The following is a 25,765-nucleotide window of genomic DNA, read 5'->3' on the forward strand; positions in this document are numbered from 1 at the left end:
GGTCGGAACCGGCCTTTGAGCTTTGCTGCTTTGTTTTGAAACAATGCAGACGGGAGACATCGCAGTTCTAGTCCGGGCGTTAATCTCCAGGCCATTTTCGCCTCCAGGAGCCTCAAATATGAAACAAGGCGATTAGAAGCTGCTAAACTAAGGGCATTGCGCCTCGGATGCTCGGTCTTCCAGCCCAGCGGTCCTCGGGGCCCTCAGGGCTTAGCGGGGTTCGGGATCTCCAGGGAGGTTGCAGCGCCAGGGACCGGTGGGTCGGCTGTTGCAGCGACCGCGGGGTCTGCGAGCTTGACTCCTCCCCGGACGCTGCGGGACGAGGAAGTCCCGCCCAGCGGCACGGGTCTGGGCGGCCCGGAGGGCTGTGCCCGCCTCTTTCCTGCCACTGCGGCCCGGGGCGGGGAGGGAGGGTCCAAGCTCAGAAGAGAAGGAGCGGGAGAAGCTGGCGGGTCATGCCCTGGTCGCTCCACGCCGTGCTCTTCAGGGACCTGGTCCTGGGCGTTTTGGGCACCCTCGCCTTCCTGATCGACCTGGGCGCCGACCTGTGGGCGGCGAGCCAGTATGTGCTTAGCGGTCGCTACCTGTGGGCCGCGCTAGTGCTGGCGCTCTTGGGCCTCGCCTCGGTCGCGCTGCAGTTCTTCAGCTGGGTCTGGCTGCGCACCGACCCCACCGGCCTGCACGCGTCGCAGCCCCCAGGCCAGCGCCTGGCGCTGTTGCACCTCCTGCAGCTGGGCTACCTGTACAGGTGAGTGGCCCGCCCTCGGGGAAAGGGGAGGAGGAACGGAGGTCGGCGTCACCTCCCGAAGCTGGGCTGGTAGTAAGGTGAGAGCCTTGACCTAGGGAAGGGGGCGGAAAGGAGAGGACTGGGACCAAGGAGAGGCAACTAAGCCCCTCTTAGTTTAGGGGGCCGCTTCTACCTACAGGTGAGCTCCTGGTCCCTGATGAAAGAGAACTTTGACTGACAGCCCTCGGCGCTCATCGGCCGTACTCTTCCTGGCACAGGTGAAGAAACTGAGGCCCTGAGAGGAAAGGGAGGCACATAACTTGGGAGTCAGGCCTCTTTGGGGTCTGGTCCTGGCTTTACTCCCTGTGGCCTCATTCCTGCCTTTCTCTGAGCCTCAATTTTCTCCTCTGTTAAAAGGAGGTAGTGATCTAGAGAGAGTGTGCCTGGCAGGCCTGGTGTGAAGGGAAGAAGGGAGAGTGCCCAGCACATGCCTGACTGGGGTGAACTCTGTTGGGATGGCAACAGACCCCCAAGTTCCTTTCAGCTGTGGGCAGGGCCTTGGGCAAGTCAAGTGATCCCTCCAGGTGTCCATTCACTCACTGCTCTAGGGGATCCTAGTGTAGGGATTAAATGGAGGCCTGTACATTGTCCTGGTGCAGAGTGAGCAGGTGACAAGTGTCAGCTAGCTGGGTCACCTGGGGTTTCAGCAATTCTGACCCCCCAGAGCAGTGCTTGTTCCCTCAAGGCTGGTGCCTCTCGCCCTGTCTTTCTCAGTTGTATTCTCCCTGAACACTTGCTCCCTGCCCCACCCCCACCCCCCAGAACAAGCAATAGGGCAGAGATGGGGTCTGACTCCTCTATGTCCCTGGAGCCAGCCAGGGTTGGGCACAGGCCCTGCCTCTCTTCAGAAGGACCTCTAGGGATGGGGGAGCCTAAAGGAAGGCATCAGTTCATGTGATGAAGTCAGGACATGATGTGCTCTGGGTTGGGGTGGGATGGCCAGAGTCAGGATCTGTTCTTTTTTCTTTATCTTTTTCTTTCTTTCTTTTTTTTTTTTTTAGGGCTGCACCCTCAGTATATGGAGGTTCCCAGGCTAGGGGTCGAATCGGAGCCACAGCTGCTGGCCTACACCACAGCCATAGCAGTGAGGGATCAGAGCCGCATCTGCGACCTACACCAGAGCTCAGGGCAACACCAAATCTTTAACCCACTGAGCAAGGCCAGGGATGGAACCCACATCCTCATGGACACTAGTCGGGTTTGTTAACCGCTGAGCCATGACAGGAATTCCCAGGATCTGTTCTTGAATCCATGTTTATAAATTCTGGGCAGCATCTCAAAGGAGTGGGTGAGAGGAGCTTTATTTTATTTAATTAATTAATTTATTTTGGCCACATGCATGGCATGTGGAAGTTCCTGGGCCAGGGATGGAACCTGAGCCACAGCGCCACAGCAGGAACTCCGAGAGGAGCTTTAAGTGTTGCAGTTTTGCCTGAGGGGCTGTGCAGGCATCAATAACAGCCTGAGTGAACATGAAGGGGCACAGTTATTCCAGTCTGGCAGCCTGCAATGAGCCCTGAATCTGTAACTCCATCATGTATCTTCTATTTATGCTGGGCGTGAGGCAGTCAGATTGTACCGAGCTTTGGTGGAAAAAAATGGGGTCTCTGTTCCTGCCTGTGACTAGGCTGAGGCCCCTGCCAAGGCACTGGGGGAACCTCCAACCTGGGCCCGTCCATCTGCTTCCTTAGCATGTGGTCAAGTCCATCTAGGGGAAGTGAGAGTAAGTATCTGAGGAATGAATTCTCAGGGAGTGAGTGGGCTCACCTCCCAGGAGCCAACCGAGACTAGTTCAGGGAGGGAGAGATCTTGGTGCATCCTCCACCCTCTCCTATGCCAGTGAGTCACCCTAGCCTGTCCATCCACCCTCTGGACTTTCTGCCTGTCTCTGTCCCCATCATTCTGGGCAGGCTTCTTAAACAGATCCCTGGGTACTCTTTTTTTTTTTTTTTTTTTTTTTTTTTTTTTTGGCCTTTCTAGGGCCACGTCCCATGGCACATGGAGGTTCCCAGGCTAGGGGTCTAATAGGAGCTATAGCTGCCAGCCTATGCCTCAGCTACAGCAACACCAGATCCGAGCCACATCTGCAACCTACACCACAGCTCACAGCAACGCCAGGGATCGAACCCGCAACCTCATGGTTCCTAGTCAGATTTGTTAACCACTGAGCCACGACGGGAACTCCATAGCACACCTTTCAAATTCAGCTTTGGGTCCAAATCCTGTTTCCCCAGCTCATCCACTCTAGTCCTGTTTCCCCATCTGTAAAATGGGGATGGTGTAAGGAGTGAATGGGACGAAGTCTGTGAGGAGCTTGGGGCAGTGACTATGGCAGGAGCAAGAGCTGTTGTAATTTATCCTCCTTTTACAGATGAAGAGAGAAGTTCAGCGAGGTGAGGTCACTTGCCCACGGCCCCACAGCATGCATGTGACAAGCTAGGATTGGAGCCTGTCTGCCTGCACCCGGAGGGTAGGGACGGAGAACGTCACAGGACACTAAACAGGCCCCTCGGGGCATTGTGTGTGCTGCTTAGGTGCGTGCAGGGGCTGCAGCAGGGACTGCTGGTGTGGCGGCAGGAGGTGCCCTCCCAGTTCGACTTGGACTACGCCGACTTCCTCTCCCTGGACATCAGCATGCTGCGGCTCTTCGAGACCTTCCTGGAGACGACGCCGCAGCTCACGCTGGTGCTGGCCATCGTGCTGCAAAGTGGGAGCACCGAGTACTACCAGTGTGAGTGATGGGCCGTGCCCAGCCCCTCTTGTATGGCTTGGGAAAGTTTCCCACAAATGGCAGAAAGGTTTCCGCTCTTTTGTGAAGGCTGCTCAGAAAATAGGAAGACGTCCTTTGAGTCAGGCAGGTCTGGCTTCAAATCCACAGCTGTGCTCTGGCCTTAAGAGTTTGGACAAATGGCTCCATCTCTCTGAGTTATCAGTTGGTTCTTATCTATACAATGGATATAATAAATGACCCTACCTCATAAGGTTAATGAAAGGTTTCAGCGAGGTGATGCATATAAAGCCAAGGGCCTAATAAATCTTAAGTGTAATTTTTACCATTTTGAAAATAACAGATAAAGTGTGTAGGGTGCCTGATGCATAATATGCAGTTTGTTAATCAATAGATAAATTATTGAGGGCTTCTATACACTCAAGTTTTGTTGTTGTATTTGGCTGCACTCAGGGCATGTGGAAGTTCCTGGAGGAAGGATCCAACTTATGCCACAGTGATCTGAGCCGCTGCAGTGACAATGCTGGATCCTTAACCTGCTGTGCCATGAGGGAATTCCTTAATATCTCCTATAGAGATGGACATAACTCCTGGCCTGCCTGGACCATAGACTGTAAAGTGGGTAGACCATAGACTGTAAAGCATGTTGAGGAATCTGAAAAGGGAGAGGCAGGTGGCCTCATAAACCACCAGGTTTATGCAATGAAGAGCTTTGGGAGGGTTCTCTTCCATAAAAGGGAAGTGAGTTGCCCAAGGTCACAGACCAGCTGGTGGCTAAATTAGGACTCTAACTCGTGTCTGATTCAGGGTCTAGGCTTCCCTTCCCCTTTTCTGGCCTCAGTTTCCACAACTACACAAGTTGGGGTGTTGGATTCAGTCTCCAAGGGCCCTTTCAGTTCGCTAATCCGAGTCTGCAATATTTATTGGAAAACCAAACCAAACCAGTAACAGCAGCTGTAGCAAGCACTATGTCAAGTGTTTTATTGTCATCACTGCTGACAATCACAGCACCCTCTAGGTTGGTCCTATTTTTTTGGGGGTCTTTTTAGTGCTGCACCTGCGGCATATGGAAGTTCCCAGGCTAGGGGTCACATCACCACAGCCACAGCAATACCAGATTCGAGCCGCGTCTTAGACCTACAGCACAGCTCACAGAAACGCTGGATCCTTAACCCACTGAAGGAGGCCAGGGATTGAATCTGTGTCCTCATGGATACTAGTCGGGTTCATTATTGCTGAGCCATGGTGGGAACTCCCGATGCTATATTTATCTCCATTTTACACAAGAGGAAAGAGGTGCAGAAAGGCGAAATGATTTGGCCTGGGACCCACAGCGTGCAGTGGGCACACACCATTGCCCCTCTCTCTGTGGTCCCACCCCCTCGGATGCAGAGGGCCTACTGTACTACCCCATTTTTTTTTTTTTTTTTTTTTGCTTTTTAGGGCTGCACCTGCGACATACGGAGGTTCCCAGGCTAGGGGTCAAATTGGAGCTGGAGCTGCCGGCCTACACCACAGCCACAGCAACGTAGGATCCGAGCCATGTCTGCAACCTACAACACAGCTTACGGCAATGCTGGATCCTTAACCCACTGAGCAAGGCCAGGGATGGAACGTGCATCCTCGTGGATGCTAGTCAGATTTGTTAACCACCGAGCCATGATGAGAACTCTTGTACTACCCCATTTTATATAAGGGGCCTGGGCATCCTCAGATTTGGGGAAACAACCCCCCTGTGGATACAGAGGAATGACTGTATTTTTGTTTGTCTCTTTGAGGGCGGTGGGTGTCCAGGACCAGGGCTACATGGAGACAGTCACACTGCGTGTGTGGAGTGGGTCGGGGTGGGGATTGAGGGAAGAGACAGATTTTCCCAGCTTTTGTTTAGCAAACATTTATTCAGCTGCTGTTATGTGCCAGATACTGAGCTGCTTGGGGATCCCAGGGGAACAGAATCTGTTTCCTATCCTAAAGGAGCTCAGAGATAAGGAAATAATTACTGTGTGATAAGACTCTAGACAGGAGTGGGGTGTTCCAGGACATCTGCACAGCAGAATTGGGTGGGGTGGGGTCAGGGTAGGTGACTCTAGGGGAGATTCAAGCCAGAACCTGCAGGGTAAGGAGAAGTAGGCCAAGGGGAAACAGGGTGTGAGCCTACCAAATATCAAGGGCACAGCTTGCCAGGTCACAGAACACAGCAGGCCGGACTGACTGCTGCCGAGACCCTGAGTGTGGGGTAGTTAGGCCACAGGTCTGATTCCAGGCTGGAGTGGGTTCCTGCCTGTACCTGGTTCCCAGGGAGGTCTATTGACTGAATGTGGTGGGGAGAGGGCGGGGAGGAAGTATTCTACCCATAGTCCAGTGCTGCTTCCGTTTCGCTTGGAGGGCCTGGCGCTTCTAGTCTAGGATGGGCCATCGGGTGACATAGGCTCCCACTATAAACTTCGGGTCCTGGAAAATCAAGACCGAGGCCCAGGGAGTTCCCTGATGGCCTAGTGGTTAAAGATTTGGTGTTGTCATTGTGGTGGCTCAGGTTCCATCCCTGGCCCAGGAACTTCCACATGCCATGGGCGAGGGCCAAAAACAGACAAACAACCCCAAAAAAAGGAGTTCCCTTGTGGCGCAGTGGAAACGAATCCAACTAGTGACCATGAGGTTTCTGGTTTGATCCCTGGCCTTGCTCAGTGGGTTAAGGATCTGGTGTGGCTGTGAGCTGTGGTATAGGTCACAGATGTGGCTTGGATCCTGCATTGCTGTGGCTGTGACGTAGGCCGGCGGCTACAGCTCCGATTAGACCCCAGCCTGAGAACCTCCATATGCTGTGCGTGTGGCCCTAAAAAGCAAAAAAAAAAAAAAAAAAAAAAAGCCTAAAGCCTAGCGTGCTGGTGGAGGGGAGGGGAGCAGGGGCTGTTCCACCCCTGTAGCGGGGAGGCGGCTTCAGCTAGAGGCCTGCAGCCACCCTGTGGGATTTCCTGATTCCCATTCTAAACTAAGAAGGGGGCACTGGACTGCTGATTTTCAGATCCAGGAAAGGCGTGGGCTCTTCCAGAAAAGGCAGGGTCACAGGGCCCTAGAAGATGCTCAGGGTATAGCCAAGGCTGGGGGGTGCTGTGCCAGTTGACAGGGGTACAGGTGAGGGTACATAACCCACACCCTCTCATCCCTGAAAAATGCCACCCTGGCGGCACCTGAGAAGGACAGCTCTGCGGTGCAGGGCGGACTCCATGTGGGTCCTAGCTCTGATTGGGGTTGTGTGGCCTTGATGTTCTCCAGCTGTAGTTTTCCCTTTAACAAACTGGGGGCTGTAATACCCATGTCAGCGTGGTTACCAGGGCCTCCAGAGCACCTGTGGCCTCTGGGGAGCGCCTGTAGGCTGCCCACAGGCCTCACCTGTCTCCTCTTACTCCTCTTAGGGGTCAGCATCTGCACGTCCTTTGTGGGTATCTCGTGGGCACTGCTTGACTACCACCGGGCCTTGCGCACCTGCCTCCCCTTCAAGCCCCTCCTGGGGCTGGGCGCCTCTGCGATCTACTTCCTGTGGAACCTGCTGCTCCTGTGGCCCCGAGTCCTGGTCGTGGCCCTGTTCTCGGCCCTCTTCCCCCGCTACGTGGCCCTGCACTTCTTGGGCCTGTGGCTGGTGCTGCTGCTCTGGGTCTGGCTTCAGGGCACGGACTTCATGCCAGATCCCTGCTCCGAGTGGCTGTACCGGGCGACGGTGGCCACCATCCTTTATTTCTCCTGGTTCAACGTGGCTGAAGGCCATACCCGAGGCCGTGCTGCCATCCACCTGGGCTTCCTCCTGAGTGACAGCCTTCTCATAGTGGTCACCTGGGCGACTCACGGTGCCTGGCTGCCCAGTGGGCTCCTGCTGCAGGTGCTGCTGCCTGTGGCCGGGGTCTGCTCCCTTTTGGGGCTGGCTCTCCGGCTTGTCTACTACCGCTGGCTGCACCCTAGCTGCCACTGGGAGCCTGACCGGGTGGACGGGACTCGGGGTCTCTACTCCCTGGAGGGGCGTCGGCTGCCTCAGAACAGGCGCATGGTCCAGTTGGCTAAGAACTTTTTCCCCAGGGATAGGGATAAGTCTGCTTTGCCATGGAAAGGAGAGGTGAATGGTGTCCTTTGAGGCTGGGTAAGACCAAGCCAGGGGACTCAAGGACAAGTGGAATCAGTTGGTAGATTTTAGGAGAAGATAAGCTACTTATGCTGCTATGGGCCCTGATTCACTCAACAAGTACTTGATGCCTGATCTGTGTCAGGCATCAGAGACAAGAATTGAGTCAGACAGAGGCCTGCCCTTAAGGATGAGAACAAGATGAGAAGGGTGCGCCCTGGAGGGTCAAGGGCCCCAGTTACGTATGAAACACTTTGGGGGGAAAGAAGAAATCTCCTTTCCCTCCCCCACAGCCTGTATAGCCGGTACCCAAAGTGTCCCAGGGTTGGTATTTTTACCTCCCTGGCTACCTCTGAAATAACTGGTGGAGATGCTGTCCCACCTTGGTTCCTCCATCCTGGACTGGAAGGCCCCAGGACCTCCAGGCTGTGTTCGCTGGAATTCTTCCTCTCCTGCCCAACCCTGGTCACTCACTTCATTCAGCAAATGTTTACTGAGGGGCATTTTCTGTGCCAGGAGCATTATTCTCGCGTTGGCAGATCAGCTGCCACTCCAGCTTCCTCCCTCACTCTCTCCAGCTGCTCCAGAGCAGGTGCTCATGCTGGCAGCCAGGGATGCCCAACTGGCTGGCCCTGCTAGCCCCCCTCCAAGGCCTTAGTGCAGCTGGCCCGGCCTCTGTCCCTGTTCTCAAGGGACGACCTTTCAATGAGGTGCCTTGTGAACTTGTGCTCTGGGCCATAACTCAGCCCGTTGAGTATTTTTTTTATACTTTCGGCGGTGTATTTTTCTACCTCAGAGTCTATGGGGAAGGAAGAGGTGTGTGTTACCTGTCTCCGTAATGAGAGACACGTGTATGTTGTTTTTGTTGAACAGTATTATTAGATTATTAAAACCTCATGAAATCCTCCTGGTTGTGTCATTAAACTAAAGCTCTACTCTTAAGTTCAAGGCTACCTGGAAAGAAGGGGTCAGGGGCACAAAGTCTACCTCTCCAAGTTGGGACCAGAGAAGAGGGCTGGCTTAAGCAACACTTCTCAACCTTGTTTTTTGTGTCAGGAGCTGGTGAGCCAGTGTGGGGTTGATTGCTCAGATCTGGGCTGACTCTAGTGTGTGCTCTGAACCAGCTCTGCTGCTGGGCCTGGCTGGGGTAGCTACAAACACCTTTGGTACCAAGAAGTGAATACAAGAGCGAAGGTGATGAAAGGTCTTTTTGCTGGGAGCTGGCTGGGAGGGTGGCAAGGATGATGGGGGATGTGGCTATGGGCAGTGATGTGGGGGAGGCAGAACCTTTCACTGCTCTGGGAGGTCTGCGGTTTGGAGCAGGAAAAGGGCGCTGGAGATAGAAGGAAAGGTCTGTCACCCCTGGGATGGGACCTGGGAGAGTCTGTTACTCATTCATTCATCTAGTGGAGACCGACTAAACAGGATAAGTAAAAGACTGTATCAGATTGTGTTAAGTGCTAAAAGGAAAATAAGATAGGGAGGGGGACAGGGATAGTGTGTGCTGTGGGTGGGAGTTACAATTTTATATCAAATGGTTGGGAAGGCCTCCCTGAGAAACTGGTAAGCCCTTAAAGGAGGCGAGGGTAGACATTGATGCAGATACACTTCATCCCAGATACCAAGTCCGCAGTGACAGGATGAAGGCGGGGCTTGTCACAGCTATATTGGCCTGGAGACAAGGCTGACACAGAGGTGAGGGTTGGGAGGAGGGAGAGGCCCCGGGAAGATGCTGCTGGTGCTTTTTATGTACGCAGAAGGGTAGAGGCAGAGAGTGTCTCCAAGACCATTCAGTCCAGTGATTTCCAGACTTCTGAAGTTCATGACCCAGTAAAACAGCCAACATAACATAGTTGCCAACTGAATTATAGTAAGGGCAGCGAAAACTACCACCATCTATCATTATCATCTTGTGAAAGAAAGGATGTATGACCTCAGAAAAAGGTATTTTTAATTGAATACACTTAAACAAGCACATTCACACACACACAAAAGTGCAATCATTTTTCTCAGCTCATAGGGGATATCAAATAGGGTTGAGAGCTCAGAGGGCAGGCGTGGCTTTTATAAATCCCTGGGCTTAGTGTCCAGCCTAGCCTGGTCCTTAGGTTCTCAGTTCACTAAAGCAAATACTCGCTACATTTACTTTTCTATACTTCTTCTTGTCACATACGGAGAAGACTGCGCCCGGAGGAGATGCCGTATATGCCTAAACAGAAGAGGCAGTGTTTTAGACTATTTCCCCTGAGAAAATCCAAAAAGATGTTTCATTTTTTGGCTAACCTCTGATCTATACTCTTCTAGACGAAAGGGTCAAGTGAGGGTAATAGGTATATAATTTCTTAAAAAGCTGTGGAATTTAGGGGTTGCCTCATTTGTAAATCTTACAGAATCAATTTAAAAAAGATGACAGTTGATGTTACTTTCAATTGAAATTTCCATTGAAGATTTCTGTCAAGATTTTTTTTATGGCCGCACCTGTAGCATACGGAAGTTCCTGGGCTAGGGGTTGAATCAGAGCTGCAGCTGCAGGCCTACACCACAGCCACAGCAACTCAGAATCTGAGCCTTGTCTGTGAACTACATGTGGCAACATGGGATCCTTAACCCACTGAGCAAGGCCAGGGACCAACCAACATCCTCATGGATACTAGTCGTGTTCCTAACCTGCTGAGCCACAATGGGAACTCCTAACAAACTTGTTTTTGAAGAATACAAAACCTCTTGATTTGCTCATTTTAACCTGCCACTGGAAAGATTCTTGAGAAACCTGCAGATGTTATACTTATTGCAGGGGGCGATGGAGATGTTTTCTCTTGGGCTTGAAAAGGAATCAGTCTCTAATACTTGTACTTCTGACCAAGGAAGGATACAGCAGTTAAGTTTGCTTCAACCACAGTATGGCTCAAAATGTAAAATAGAAGGCAACCCCCTCTTTTCTGGGGGGAATTAATTTGGGAAAAAATACATCTTAAGAGTCTGATCCATATGGTACTTGGGAGCTAGAACCCAATTCTAATCTCCTTCATTGGAATAAAAAGTAAAAGAATTCATTCTTGGCAAGACCAATGAACAGTAAGATTCAAATCTAAAGAAATGAAAATAGAAAAAGTAGTTGATGTGACATGAAAACAAGCCAAATCAAAGTTTGATACCAAGTGTCAGTTTTATTGCTTTTGCATTTTAAGCTCAGCACAACAAGGTATTGATTTCTTTAGTTATTAAATTTCAGCACATTTGACAACAAATCTCTTGGCATTCCAGTCCTAAACTTTGAAAAGCAATATATTTTAGAAACAATTAAGAAATAAACTTTTTCTTGCAAATTATTTAAAAATAATCTTCTCGTGTACATTTATTTATACCAAATGGGGTTTTTGTATGCGTGTGTGTGAAATTAATGACTCAGTTATTGGTAGGGTGCCAACTTTCTAATGAGCTCTTCAGATTTCTTGTAAATATCCTACTTAGGAGCCTATTCAGCTGGGCTGATCCTACTCAGAAAAGACACAGGAGCAAACCATATAGAAAATAAAAACTTTATTTTTTCAAGTTTATAAGATAGTTCCCATTACATATAACATGGTCAAGGACTCTACAGCCACAAATGCCCGCAGTCACATAAATATATCCAATCAATGCCTTTTCCTGCTAAGTGAGGCATTTGAAGTCCAGAGCGTTGTGTTTTGAGTGGAAGTCGTCCATAACGGGATGGCTTCCATCAGTGCATTGGGAACTAGCCAAGGAGGGCTGTTGACTCAGAGGAGAGGAAGGGACAGAGGGCCTGCTGATTGGAGGTGGGACAGAACTAGATCTTCTCTCATGGTTTAAGATGTTTTAAAACGTCAGAATTCAGATTTGGCTTCTACAGTATACCTGGGGAGTTCTAACTTTGGGATGAAAAAGGAAACCAGTTTAGTGGCAACAAACAGAAGCCTGCGCAAGAGGGGTCCTAACTGGCCCCTTCTGCAGGATCGAGGAGAGACGGTCCGGAGCTCACCACCCGCAGCTTGGACCGTCACTCTCCCAGCAAGAGGGAGAACAAGGCTCCGCCCCTCTACTCCTCTCCCCCATGGTTCAGTGACACTGACACCCATGCAAGGTACTGAACATCTAGGAGCTCCATATGCTACAGGTGGAGCTTGCCAGTGAGATTCTGCTTGGAGCTTTAATGTGAACAAGGTTGTGTGAACTGCGAACAAGCTGTGGCACAAGTCTCCTGGGACACTAGCTTAGCCCCCCGCAACTTGCAGAGCAGAAGACAGGAACCCCCCAAACCAAATAAAAGCCCAAAGAGGCATTTAAGTCTGGAGCAGGCATCCATTCTCCTGGACACCACCAGCTGCCCCAGGGGCACCAGACAGGGTGATGCTAAGGCACAGTCAGTTTTACATTCGAAAGTAAAGCCTCCTCTAAAACCCAGGACTCACCTGACACTCCACACCCGCTAGTAGAGATGATCAGTCCTAACCATGAAATGTGTAGACCCATCTTACAGAACTCACAGTGGCCAGCGAGGAAAGGATTTCACCATGTGGCTTATTTCATGGGTCCTCTTTCTGGTAAAGAGGCCTTCCCCCTTGACAAAAAGACCCACAGTATCCTGTGGAGCTCAGCCTCCAAGAGCTCTTGGTCCTGCCCACTTCTCTTCCTCTCCAGATCTCTGGGCTGGGGAGGAAGAAAACACAGGGTCAAAGAACAGCACTGTTCCCTGGACAGTTCATTTTGGCAAAGAGGAGCCAGGGAGTTCTCATTTTCTGTCTGCCCTCTAAACAACCAGAAAAGAGCAAAGGTGGCACTGCTCAGAGCTTCCTCCCCTCCTAACCAATTTCAAGTTCCTTTTGCAAAGATCTAAGCTGTGCAATCAGAGAAGGAGGGAAAAGGCCCTTGAAAAAGGAGTCCAAGTCATATTCTAGGAATAAAGAGCTTCTCCCAAAGGGCAGGGAGAGGAAAAGTGTGTGTGTGTGTGTGTACCTGTGCGCATGATGCGGGTACCGCTTTGCATCCACACAAGCCTGATGCACAGCACAAATAGGATGGCCTATGTCCAGGTAAGAAACCCACAGCTAAACTGCCAGTATGGGGAGGGCTTGGGGCCTGGAAGTAAAGACCCACCCCAGAGCTTTCTAAGATCAATTATGAAGCAAGGCATCTGGGCAACTATGGTGAACCCAGACCAAGAAGGTCCACCTCAGATTATGTATCCCCCGTCCAAAGGAAACAGGCCAAGAGCCAGCTAAGTAATGAGCACTGACTTCAGCTCCTCTCCAAAAACCTCTTCCCTAAAACTGAGTCATGAAGCCCTTTCTCAGTCAGTTCTGAAGGAATGTAGATACCAGCCTTTCTGGGTGATCTGGCATTGGAAGGAGTCTGGCCCCTTTGTGCTACATCATCTCTGGAAATGGCTATGCAGAATCTCTGAGCACAAGCAGTTAACAGTATGGGTTGGTCAAGAATGCCACCACCAAGGACCCAGACTGCTTCTCTCCGAGGTGCTTATATAACCATCTCTCTGTGCAACCTGGGAGAGGCTGAACTTCCTCAGCTCTAGGGAAGTTTATTTCGCCGAGCAGACGCCCAGCTTGGTCTTGGAGGGACGGGGCATCTGCACACACAACTGGGCTAGAAGGATGGGACTAGTGCCTGGGTACCCACCAATCTCCCCGGAGGTCAGGCTGAGAGATGTTCTTGCATTTGGCCCAAGATTAAAGTTTTCAGGCATGGAATAGAGGGTCCACAACCCCATTTAAATCAGGGAAGTCTTTTTGGCTTTCTGGTTTCCCATTTTAGAATGGGATTTGAGAAGCAGGAAGGGTGTTCCATGGGAAAACTTGGTTTGGATCATAGCAATCTGCTCTTCAGTTTCAGGCCAAAATCTGGGTAAATATACGCCCAGAACATCTTCATAGGGCTTAAAGGATTCAAAGGAATTCAAATCCCTTAGCAGTTTTGGCCATAATGTGGTTATGAGTCTGTTCTCAGACTTGATTTGACTACTTGGGTCTGAAGCCCAGGGACTGGCCAGAGTGGCATGGAAGTGGATGTGAGGTACAGATGGCAGGAAAGGGGCAGCGGTCCAGCAATGACGACAAAGAATGGGGAAGGCTGGGGGGGGGGCACACATCTGTTGGGGAGGGGTGCTTCTCTGTGGGGAAAAAAAGGTGGAATCTTCCTGTTTCAAGAGCCAAAGAAGTGGGAATTCCTAAGAAGCTCTAGTTCCTTCTCTCCAGTTTGGAGGTAAGCCTCCTGGGGCATCATCTCTGACTAAGAGTCAAGCTGAAGGCTTATAATTTACTGTCTCAAAGAAGGAGTTGCTAGGATTGTGCCATTTGGTGAAAGGGGAAGAGGGACTGGGAAGGGGACTGAAGCTTCTAGGATACAGCAAACAGCAAAGCCTAAAGTTAATCAGTGTCCCGTGCCCCCAGCAAACCAGGAGATGGAAGAGTGGCAAGGGAGCCACCTAGAGAGCAGACCAATGGAGCAGCTGAGGAGGTGCTACTGTCACAGAGAGGTATCTCAGATATTTCAGTTACGATTTTCCAAGGAAACATTACATACCCCTTTCCTGCTAGAAAAGAAAAGGGGCAGGAAATCTGCTTCAGAGACCAGACCCTTACCTATAAAAAAACATATACATTCACTGGGAATATGTTCTACAGCTAAGGAGGTTATAAAGACTGCAAGAGATGTTATTATAAAAGTCTGCTGTGTTTTATCCTATCACCACAAGTTAACAGCAGTTCTCAACCCGGTCATGGACACAGAGTGCAACTCTGCCCCAAGAATTTCCTTTTCTTTTTCTTCATTTTTGGAAACAAAATAAAACAAAACAAAAAACCTAGAAGAATTAAAAGCACTGTAGCTGCGGTGAGTCTATTGTTCTCTCAATCCAACTGTCTCCCGCTCCTGCACGAGGATGAACAAGGCGCTGCAGCTCACTCTTAGCAAAAACAAGCTTCGTCTCTTGCAGCTGTTGGTTTTGATTGTGTGCTCGCCAGCATTCCACGGAGAGAGAGAAAGTTCCCAGTTGGTTCCAGTCTCTAGCTCCCTTCAGGAGGGAAAAGGAGCTCGGGGGAAGGCTCTTCGTTCCAGTTCTTAGAGAAAATCAAGCTCCAAAGCCTGGTGGAGGGACACGAGGTCTCCGTGGTTTGTGATCCTCCAGAACGGCATGTTGTGCTGACGGGAGGGGAGGCAGGGAGCTGGTCAACCAACTTCTTTTGAGAGCTTACATTTACCCATCCCTCTTCCTCCCCAGACCTCTCCCCAGAGTACCTGGTAACCCTCTCTACTCCTGCCCACCTGTCATAAGGATCAAATAAGTCATACGTCTAAGGACTTTGTATACTATAGGACACCTACAAATGTGAGAGATTTTTATTAGGTTTCAGTGGCAACTCTTTTTATAAGAGATATATTTGTCCTAGCTACTATAGGAACCTCAGGATCAAATAAAATGGCCCAATTAAGAAACCAGTATTGATATTACATTTTCTTATGGACATTCAATTTTCTATAAGGTTGAGACCTACAAGGCCCAAATCTTGTCCATGACCAAAATGCAGAACATACAGATCTAAGCAATAACAATCCCACTATATTATATGATCAGAAGCATGTCTAAAACACTGTGTGCCATTCTAGAAGCCCCATTTTAAAGAAGGGCTGTGACAAATACAAGTACTGGGGAGTTCCCGTCGTGGCTCAGTGGTTAATGAGCTTGACTAGTATCCATGAGGGTGCAGGTTTGAGCCCTGGCCTTGCTCAGTGGGTTAAGGATCCAGCATTTCTTTGAGCTGTGGTGCAGGTCGCAGATGTGGCTCAGATCCTGCGTTGCTATGGCTGTGGTGTAGGCCGGCAGCTACAGCTCCAATTCAACCCCTAGCCTGGGAACTTCCATGTGCTATGGGTGCGGCCCCCAAAAGACAAAAGACAAAAGACAAAAAAAGAGCTGACTGAGATTATAATTGTCTTGATCAAACTGGTTATAAGTTACCTGGAGTACTGAAGCCCTAGAACACAGTTCTTTTGGCACTGTAGCTCAGTGCTTTTTTAGGTCTGCTGTTCACACATAATATTTAAAAGGCTTTTAATACACAGAAGAGGAAGCAGACTAGTTATGTTGTGCTCAAAAGTGCCAGACACGGACTAGGATGCGAAAGTTAGAGAAATTTTAGTTCAATGCAAGAAGGAACATCCTAACAGCTTGCCTAGCCCCTCAGTGGAACAGGATGCCTGGGACACAGACTCCTCATCCTTAGGTATATACTCAAGCAAGGACTTGAAAGTTTTCTGTTAAAGCAGCTGCAGAAAAGACCCCTCACAGGGAAGAGACTGATCTAGATGGAGCTTGAAGGCATTTTCCAATGGGTATATGCTATGGTAGATGATTATGAGCTTTAGCTTAGAGGCACAATCTCGCCTCATGTCAACTCCTATGACTTGAGTTGTTCTTTCATCTCCCTCACTCCCTTCCCCAGACTGGGAAGCACTGAGGCCTGCGTCTACTAGTATCTTCCCCAGAGAGCAACAAGCACTTCAGAATCAAAGCTTTAGAGGTAACATGAAAAAAATAAAAGTCACTGAATTGCTACATAAAGTGGCAAATGAAAACATAATGAGGTAATAATGCCAACTGATTACCAATGTCAGAGTTTATTAACAGCTGCTGAAGGTTTTGTGTGTTAACTGGATGGAGAAAATCAGAACAGATGGTCCTCAGTTGGCAACCTACTGTCTACAAGTCTAAGAAATAAGGTTGCTAGAAAAAAAGTGGGATAGAGAGGGAAAGAACTTCTACAGAAGACTCAAAGAGAATAAGTAAATTGTCCAAAGTCACACAGCTAATAAATGGGTGAGATATGAACTATCTGATTTTAGATTCCACAGCTAAAACTTTGTTGTTGTTGTTGCTGTGGCACATAGCAGCTTGATGTGGGATCTCAGTTTCCAGGCCAGGGATTGAACCCAGGCTGCAGCGGTGCGGAGAAAGCACTGAGTCCGAACCACTAGACCATCAGGGAACTCCCCTCCATAACCAAGACTTTTAAAATCTACTGTTTCCGGGGTTAAGAAAGGATGACCTGGAGTTGGGATCTCCAGTGAGGAGGTTAATATCAGAACCATCTTTCTAGGGCGCAGGAGGAGGAAGGACTTCTCTAAATAAACAACTCCCAATTGATTGCACTGGTTTTTTAAGGCTCCAAAGCCTGGAAAGGTCCAAATGATTGGCCTCTAAGCAGTTAAGTCTCATGCTCCCGAGAAGGCACTGCCCTCTAAGATGAAGCTGCAAAATGGGGCCCACATCAGGTTTAATGATGGGGGCCCTTGAAGGAGGGCTCAAAGATTTTATGATTTTTAGAGTGGTAGAAAGGAAGGGGAAGAGGAGGATGTAACACTTTAAAGGGAAAACTCGGAGTTCCTCTCATGGCGCAGCAGAAATGAATCCAACTAGGAACCATGAGGTTTCGGGGTCGATCCCTGGGTTAAGGATCTGGTGTTGCTGTGAGCTGTGATGTAGGTCACAGACACGGCTCGGATCTGGCGTTGCTGTGGCTGTGGCATAGGCCGGGAGCTGTAGCTCCGATTCGACTCCTAGCCAGGGAACCTCCATATGCTGCAGGTGTGGCCCTAAAAATACAAAAGACAAAAAAAAAAAAAAAAAGGGAAAACTCCACATGGGGAAAAAGAACGTTTCTTTTTCTTTAAAGTGAGAGAGGAAGAGGAAGAAGGGCAAACACTGTGTGTGCACAACAGATTGCTAAAATTTCTGAGTTTCACCATTTTTTCCAATTGCTCAGTGCATTCCCAACACAGACTATTTTCTTTACCATCGTTACCTGTTTGGCTGCAATTTCTTCATCTCGTCCATCTCCAATCACTACGTATGTGACTTTCTTTCCAAACCTTGACACAATTCTCTCGAAGCAGCTCTCCTTACCTGATGAGAAAGAAAAATTTCTTGTTAGGACATTCCTCCCTATCTTTTTTCCAATACCAAAGCAAAGGGCTGCTGTGAGGTTTACCTGCTTGTGCCTAGAGAAAATAGGGCAGCCCATGCGGTTTGCCTGGTGGGGATTAGGGGTGGCAACCAGAGATCCAGCAGGCCCTCTGCCCAAATAAGGTGGAACTGTGCCATTCATAATGTGGAATTGTGCCATTCATAATGTGGAATTGTGCCATTCATACACCAACACACTTTCTAGGCACTGTGCTCTCCAGGTTCTTATTTTAACTTTCACACTAAGGGCGAAGTCCCTAAGACCTTAGAGTGGGGAGTTTCAATAAAAGCAGAATGAGAGCTGTGCACACCAGCTTCCTCTTCCACAGCTCCTATACTTTACAGCATACAAGGCAGTTTTCAAGTTATTCTTTCACTTAATTCTCAAAATAATCTGGTGAGATGGGTCCCATCTGCTATTTTAACAGATGAAAATGGATCCAAAGGATTAGTGACTTGTTCCAGATCACAAACAAGCTAGTAGCTAGAATCTGAGCTCCTGACTCCAAGTCTAGGCTCTGGTCATTGCGCTGTGATGAAAGGATGTTTTTTTTGGAGAGGAAACTATTAGTTAAAAAAAAAGAAGTGGAAGCCCCTGATTTCTAGTTAGTAATAAGGAACAAAGAGCCATTTCCTTCCAATTCTACATTTCCCAGAAAGTCCTAGGCCTGGGTTTTATGTCTTTCAGGAGGGGAGGAGCCCCAGAGTACCACTGAATATGACAACAGCATTTGTCACATTTGGAATTTTCTATTACACTGTGTAATTGCAACTGAGATACTGTATCACTGAAACTGACCTTGGGAAATGGCTGATTTAAGTCCACTGAAGATGGTTCTCAGAAGCACGGCAATGTAACAAATTCAAATCCTACCTGGAACCAATACCTAAAACATGCACAGATGATACTGCTATGGCAAAGACACTGTATTTGCATAAATCCATAAAAAGGAAATTATTTCTCTTCCTCTTCCTTCACCATCTCTTATGCTTTATTTCCCTGCTTCTGCCACTTTCTTCTGAGCAAGGCCCTAACTTTGCTTCTTTTTTTCATCCTGCTCCATTAACCTTCTCATCTTTTCTTCTTGCCAGATTCAGTGACTTAGCACAAGAGTTCCTGTGTGAATAAGAAAAAGTGCCTCTTCCTCAAGCATTTGACTACCATCTGCTGGAAAACTTCTGTAAGAAACATATAAATATACAAATACACAAATCTAAGATGACTACATCATAATGGACAAGAACCTATATATGCACACTCAGAAGGCCTGGCTGGTACATCTGAGCAACTGCAAGTTTATGACATCCCTAGCCCAGGTGGCACCTCAAACCTGGACCAGATGCTGGTTCACTTGGGGCTTCAGTCTCCCACTCTTAATACAAGGTTTGGCTTTGGTACACTTAGATCCCTTTCATTGGGGGACAACAGTGTTGTCATGCCTTACATTCACATCAGGCATTCAACTGATGTTTGCTAAGTAAATACACATTAATTTCATGGGGATGATTCAGGGGATGACTTTAGTCCACGTTTTGAGCCTCAATTTAAACATTAAATAATTCAACAAATAACGAATTCTTAGTATGTTCTTACTAAGTGTTAAAGGGTTTTGTCTAATTGCATTCTAACTGTTACATCCGTACAACCTAAGCCAACTTCTGCCAGACCTGCAGTCTAATTTATGATCTACAGGAAAAATGTGTTAGTCAGTAGGATTTAGGGGGTGGGCGGCACGCACCCATGGCATGTGGAAGTTCCCAGGCCAGGGACTGAATCCGAGCAGCAGCTTCAACCTACGCCATAGTTGCGACAATGCCAGATCCTTAACCCACTGCACCTAGCCGGGACCAAACCTACGTTGCCACAGAGATAACACCGGATCCTTAACCCACTGCGCCACAGCAGGAACTCCAGTCAGTAGGATTTTAGAATTTTCTCCTAAGACCTAACAAAGGGAATGTCTCATATTTAGAGGACAGAGACACAGAGATGTTTTCATTGCCCTGGGCTGCAATGGTCAAGGATGAAAAACAACTAGGAATGTCTCTTCTAAAAGGATTAAGAGACTGACAGAGTTATTAACAGCTCAGAGTAAAGAGGTAGCTACATGAAAAAATAATGCCAACATAGTTGGTAAATACACTTTTTCCATTTTATAATTTATAATAATTCCAATATAATACTTCTTCCATTTTATACTTTCAAAACAATCCTGGAGATGTTCAAAAGGATGAGCCAATGACTAGTCAGCTTACCAAATGTCAAACAATTAAAGCTATAACTGGCAAGATCAATCACACCTTTGGAGAATATTAGGTTCCTGGGTTTCTTCTGTCAGAAACATTTCTGACATTTTCAGAAATGATTTTGAGAATTTTCTTTCATGTCCAGACCACAGAGAACTGCAATTCTTTTTTTGGTCTTTTTATGGCCTCACCTGCAGCATATGGAAGTTCCCAGACTAGGGGTCAAATTGGAGCTACACCACAGCCACATCGATGCAGGATCCGAGCCACGTCTGTGACTTACAGCACAGCTCACAGCAATGCCAGATCTCTGACCCACTAAGTGAGGCCAGGGATTGAACCCATATCCTCATGGATGCTAGTCAGATTCATTTCCTCTGTGCCACAACAGGAACTCCAGATCAGTTTTTGTTTTCAATACTATTTTAGGAGTCTCTTAAATGAGATCCCCATTACTTTAAGACATTTTCCTATATTTTCCTATATTTTCTTCTAAAAATTAAAATTTTGCATTTCATCTTAAATTGTTTATCCACCTGGAATTTATTTTTGCAAATAGGATAAAGAAGGAATACAATTCTGCATTTTCTTCCATATGGATGGCCCAATTATCATAACACCACTTGACTGAAGGTAAAGTTCCATAAGGATAGAGGATTTTGTTACTGCTATATTCCTAGTGCCTTGGGAATACCTGACAGTTTTTTTTTTGTCTTTTCTAGGGCCGCACCCACAGCATATGGAGATTCCCAGGCTAGGGGTCAAATTGGAGCTGCAGCTGCCGGCCTAGGCCACAGCCACGCAGGATCTGAGCCGAGTCTGCGACCCACACCACAGTTCACGACAATGCCGGATCCTTAACCCACTGAGCGAGGCCAGGGATCGAACCCACAGCCTCATGGTTCCTAGTCGGATTCGTTTCTGCTGCGCCACAACGGGAACTCCTGATACTTTTAATTTAGTAGATTAACAAATGAATAACCACAGTTCATTTTCAAACTAGAACCCTCTCCTTTGTCATAATAGGGAAGCAGGAACTGCAGGCACAGACTAAAGGGTCTGGAGGGGCAAGGAGATGGTTGTCATATTTTTCTTCTTCTAGACCACGTAGAGCACTGTGGATTAGAGGGAGATGTTCTGCCGCCTTATTAGTGGAATAAGTTGTATAAACCTAGTGCCAATTAATTAATCAATTCAGCAAATATTTATTAAGTACCTACTATTTCATACCCTTAGTACTGAATACATTTTTAGGGGATAAAAATTATCTTTACATACACAATCTCATTTGATTTTTAAAACCTCTCTGGTAGCTTCTCATTTTTACATGAGAAAACTGAGGCTTGGGAGATGCTGTAATTTCCCTAAGAGCTAATATGCAGAGGAATTAGGAATCTATCTTAGTCCTTAGTTTTGTTTCTTTATTTTCAAAAATTGCGGTAAAAAACACAACATAAAATTTACCATCCTTACATGTAAGGATAACCTGACCCCCTTGCTGTACAGTGGGAAAATGAAAATTAGAAAAAAAAAAAAATTTACCATCCTAACCATATTAAAATGTATGTTTCAGTAATATTAGGTAAATTCACATTGTTGTGCAAGAGTTCTCCAAAACTTTTCATTCTGCAAAACTGAAATTCCCTACCCATTAAGCAACAATGCGGTATTTCCCCTCCCAAGCTCCTGTCAACCATCATTCTACTTTCTGTTTCTATGAATTTGACTTCTCTAGGTACCTTATATATGTGCAAACATACAGTATTTTTTTTTCCCTCCTTGGCTGCACCTGCAGCATGCAAAAGTTCCCAGGTCAAGGACAGAACCCGTGCCATAGCAGTGACAATGCCAGATCCTTAATTTTGATAGGCCACCCGGGAACTTCTGTCTTTTTGTGATTGGCTTACTTCGCTTAGTATAACGTCTTTGAGGTTCCTACACGTGGTAGCACATGACAGGACTTCCTTCCCTTTTAAGGTTGAATTATATCCTACTGTACATATAGACCACATTTTGTTTATCTATTCATCTGATAGACATCTGGGTTGTTTCCACCTCTTACCTATTGTGAATAATGCTGCTGTGAACATAAGCATGCAAATATTTCTTTGAGATCTGCTCTCTCTCTTTTTTCCAACTCTTTTGGATATTCACCCAGAAATGAGATTGCTAGATCATATGATAGTTCTATTTTTTAACTTTTTGAGGAACTGTGTCACTGTTTTCCACAGTAGTTGTACACTTTACAATACCACCAGAAGTCCAAAAGGGCTCCAAATTCTCCATATCCTCACCAACACTTGATTTTTTCCTTTCTTTCTGGATAACAGCCATCCTAATGGGTGTGAGGGATTTAACCATTTTTAAGTATACAGCTTAGTCCTTGATTTTCAATCTAGTGCTTTTTGATTACACTAGACTGCAGTGCTCTCTCTGAAAGAAAAAACTGAAACAAGGCAAAAGTAGATTTCTAAATTAGATATTATGTTCTTTTAAATATTGTAAAAGAAAAGAGTATGACCAATTTTAAGTCCAACAGGCCTAGATTTAAATCCTATTTATTAACTTGCCAGCTGTGAAGTCCTGAACAAGCTACAAAACTGCTGAGCTGAACTAGCTCATGGGGAGTATCAGAGGAAGAGTGCTGTGAGGATTACAGATAACACAAAGTGTCTAACAGGGGGACTGGTAAATACTAAGCACATCCTAAGAAGGAAGTATCATTGCTAAGGCCAGTGACAAGAAATACAATAGAAACCACACCAATTTTGGTAGCACTGTAGATGTTTTCAATAGGAAATATTTCTCCTAGTCCGTACAGAAGAACCTTGGCCAGGGCTGGAACCAGCTGGGTTGTAGTGATCAGCACATTCACACAATTCTTTCTAGAAGGGAGAAAGAGGGAAAATAAAAGAAAAAAGGTGAAATCAAACCAACCTGGGAACAAGAATTCCAACAGGTCTTCTCTGTAGGATCTAACATGTGAAAAACTAGCCTCAAAGTGCCTGGTACGATATGTTCTGTGCCAATGTTCAGTCATTGCTCTGATTATATTAAAGGACAGATTTTACAATGGACACAGAGCAGCAACTTGATTCTTCAGCTCACTTCCCTTCTGACCATTCTAGCTCACTGCATTGTTAGCAAATACCACCAATCCACATCATTAATAGCACACTCTAGAAAGCAAGCAGGGCTTTTGGTTACAGTGCCATTTCATCTGAGTGTAACTCAGCCATTAAATGAGATATGATTTAAGTCCTCTCCGATCTTCACACAATAGCAATGTAAATTCTAGAATACACATCGGTTTTCACAAATCCTTTACTTTCACAGATATCTACCCCATGGTGTCAATTTACTGTACTAGGTAGTGAATCTGGAATTCCTGCTTCAAGGGAGGGATGAATAAGGGTATGTATTTCTCATTCTAAGCTTCAAGCTAAAAACTCCTTAATTCGCCTTTTTTTTTTTTTTAATTTTTGTCTTTTTAGGGCTGTACCTGTAGCATATGGAGGTTCCCAGGCCAGAGGCTGAGTCGAAGCTGTAGCTACCGGCCTACCCCAGAGCCATAGCAATGCCAGATCCAGGCTGTGTCTGAGACCTACAGCACAGCTCACAGCAATGCCAGATCCTTAACCCACCGAGCAGGGCCAGGGATTGAACCTGCATCCTCATGGATGCTAGTCAGATTCATTTCCACTGAGCCTCGATGGGAACTCCTCTCCTTAATTTGCTTGATATACTCCCTTTTCTTTTGAATCCTGCCTTCCTGAGTAGGTTTAGGTACATTTCGTTAGAGCTTCCAATACTCAGGATAATTGTGGTATGTCTCCTACATGTATTCTTTGATGTCACCAGGCCCACCCACTTCCTGGGCTGGAGATTCTGGGTCACTGGGTATAATTTTGTGAGCAAAAAGTAAGAGAAAAGAAAAAGGCTTTCAAAACTGTAAGGTGTGCCAGTATGAGTAAAATGACCCTGCCTCCCTAACCTAATACTTCCCAGCATCATCTGAACTCCTCTCACCCTGTCCCTGTTTTATTAGGGAATGACCTACCCTGGACTGAGGCAAGAGAGAGCATATCCCTGAGAGGATAAGACCTAAAAGAATAATTTCCATACCTGGACTGGATGAGAAGTAAGGACTTTAACGCAGTTCCTAACCAGGAATCTGTTAAAACTTCAATTTCTGCTCTTAGTCTCTGCAGTGCTTCCTTTCTCTGTGGACTGAGGAGACCTTTAGGAATAAAAGTAGACACATTCATTATCTAACAACACGTCCTTGCTGGCATCAAGGATGCAACTTCTAAATTCAATTTAGAAATAGTGGTGAGTAACTGATGTACACTAATACATCTCTCTCCTTGGTAAAACCCCAGAGCTGCCTACTCAAAATACCTTTCTGATTTTTTTCATCAGAACATTCTGTGAGGGGGGTAGAACCACACCAACGAAATCAGCGGACAGAAACCTTGCGATTAGGTTCTGACACAAAACAAGCTCTTTCTACAGCAATTCCAATGTCTCTCTAAAGAAACCAAAGTCCAGGGAGGAAACGGGGCTGCTTAAATATCCACACCCAGCTAGTGTTCTCAGAAGTCTCTGCACTATCAGACACTGAGGACTGTGCTTTCACCCCCTTTAGAACTTGTGAACCTGAGGTTCCAGGTTGACACTCTCTGAATGTCATTTATTTGTGCTGTACTTCTCAAACAACTCCAGCTGATAAGAGACTGAAACACTGTTGTAAGATCATATAATTAAGCACAAACATAAAGGAATTCATCTAATGGAGCATGTTACCAGAGAGTTATAATATTTAAATAATAAATATGGCTCTGGGAATTCCCGTCGTGGCGCAATGGTTAACGAATTCGACTAGGAACCATGTGGTTGCGGGTTCCATCCCTGGCCTTGCTCAGTGGGTTAAGGATCTGGCGTTGCCGTGAGTTGTGGTGTAGGTTGCAGACTTGGCTCGGATCCTGTGTGGCTGTGGCTGTGCCGTAGACCGGTGGCTACAGCTCCGATTAGACCCCTAGCCTGGGAACCTCCATATGCCAAGGAAGCGGCCCTAGAAAAGGCAAAAAGACAAAAATAAATAAATAAATAAATAAGGCTCCGAATTTTCTGTAATGGAGGCAAAAAGAGAAATCCTATATTCTACTACCAATACGCTATAAAAACAAGAGTCATTTCTATGAGTAGAACTGTATATGTTTGTTTTCAAATTGATGGTTTCACAACGCACGCCCAGAATTAGATGACTCAACATTTCTGATAAAACAAAAACCAAACCAGTATCCATTTATCATGTCTGACATATACATAAGCACACATGACAAATACTTAACTAATAATATGATGTGCTTCTTAGGTGGACATTACTTTTAATATGTTCCCCCAGGGTAGGCTTGGGGGATTCTCATGGAGGGTTAGATATCACTCTCTCTCTCTTTTTTTTTGCTTGTTTTTTTAGGGCTGTACCCATGACATATGGAGGTTCCCAGGCTAGGGGTCTAATCAGAGCTGTAGCCACTGGCCTACGGCACAGCCACAGCCACACAGGATCCGAGCTCAGTCTGCAACCTACACCACAGCTCAAAGCAATGCCTGATCTGTAACCCACTGAGTGAGGCCAGGGATTGAACCTGCAACCTTATGGTTCCTAGTCGGATTCGTTTCCACTGCACCACAAGGGGAACACTCCAATATCACTTTTGTCAAGAAACCTGGTCCAGACACTCACTGGGCAGAGAAAAGACCAGACATTTAGACTGTATATAAAAACCAACAAAAGAAAGGCTAATGTCTGTGAGAGGAAAAGCAAAAAAGACTTGGAGCTGTCAAAATAAAAAGTACTGGCTCTGAATTATGAGTAAAAAAAAAAGCAAT

At 46.9% G+C, this 25,765-nt stretch overlaps 2 protein-coding genes across 6 annotated transcripts in view; one reads left to right on the forward strand and one right to left on the reverse strand.

Moving 5' to 3' along the window:
* The first annotated feature begins 387 nt into the window (after nt 1-387).
* On the forward strand, nt 388-8,533 carry XKR8 (XK related 8). 3 transcript variants are annotated; one of them, XM_084963589.1, is made up of 5 exons: nt 388-748; nt 927-1,005; nt 3,022-3,180; nt 3,322-3,518; nt 6,929-8,533. In XM_084963589.1, the coding sequence occupies exons 3-5, from the start codon at nt 3,116-3,118 to the stop codon at nt 7,636-7,638; spliced, it is 972 nt and encodes a 323-aa protein (XP_084819715.1). In that variant the 5' UTR covers nt 388-748; nt 927-1,005; nt 3,022-3,115; the 3' UTR covers nt 7,639-8,533. The 3 variants fall into 3 exon arrangements, with proteins under 3 accessions (XP_084819715.1, XP_084819716.1, XP_003127784.3); XM_084963590.1 differs by lacking the exon at nt 927-1,005 and having other exon boundaries at nt 3,159-3,180; XM_003127736.5 differs by lacking the exons at nt 927-1,005; nt 3,022-3,180.
* A 2,240-nt stretch (nt 8,534-10,773) lies between these two features.
* The window catches only part of EYA3 (EYA transcriptional coactivator and phosphatase 3), a 91,140-nt gene continuing 76,148 nt past the window's right edge, over nt 10,774-25,765 (reverse strand). For 2 of the 3 annotated variants that reach the window (XM_005653379.4, XM_021095661.2), the window contains 4 exons: nt 23,996-24,110; nt 22,634-22,755; nt 17,463-17,563; nt 10,774-14,802 (listed from right to left, as the gene is read on the reverse strand). In XM_005653379.4, coding sequence (XP_005653436.2) covers nt 14,722-14,802; nt 17,463-17,563; nt 22,634-22,755; nt 23,996-24,110 — 419 coding nt within the window. In that variant the 3' untranslated portion in view covers nt 10,774-14,721. Of the gene's footprint in view, nt 14,803-17,462; nt 19,394-22,633; nt 22,756-23,995; nt 24,111-25,765 lie in introns of all 3 variants that reach the window. The other variant, XR_014807367.1, reaches the window with a different exon arrangement.

Source organism: Sus scrofa, chromosome 6, assembly GCF_054392235.1.
Source record: "Sus scrofa isolate SSC_HxYL_T2T_F1_AM1 chromosome 6, Sscrofa_HxYL_maternal_Yorkshire_Landrace_v2.0, whole genome shotgun sequence".
Classification (NCBI taxonomy): domain Eukaryota; kingdom Metazoa; phylum Chordata; class Mammalia; order Artiodactyla; family Suidae; genus Sus; species Sus scrofa.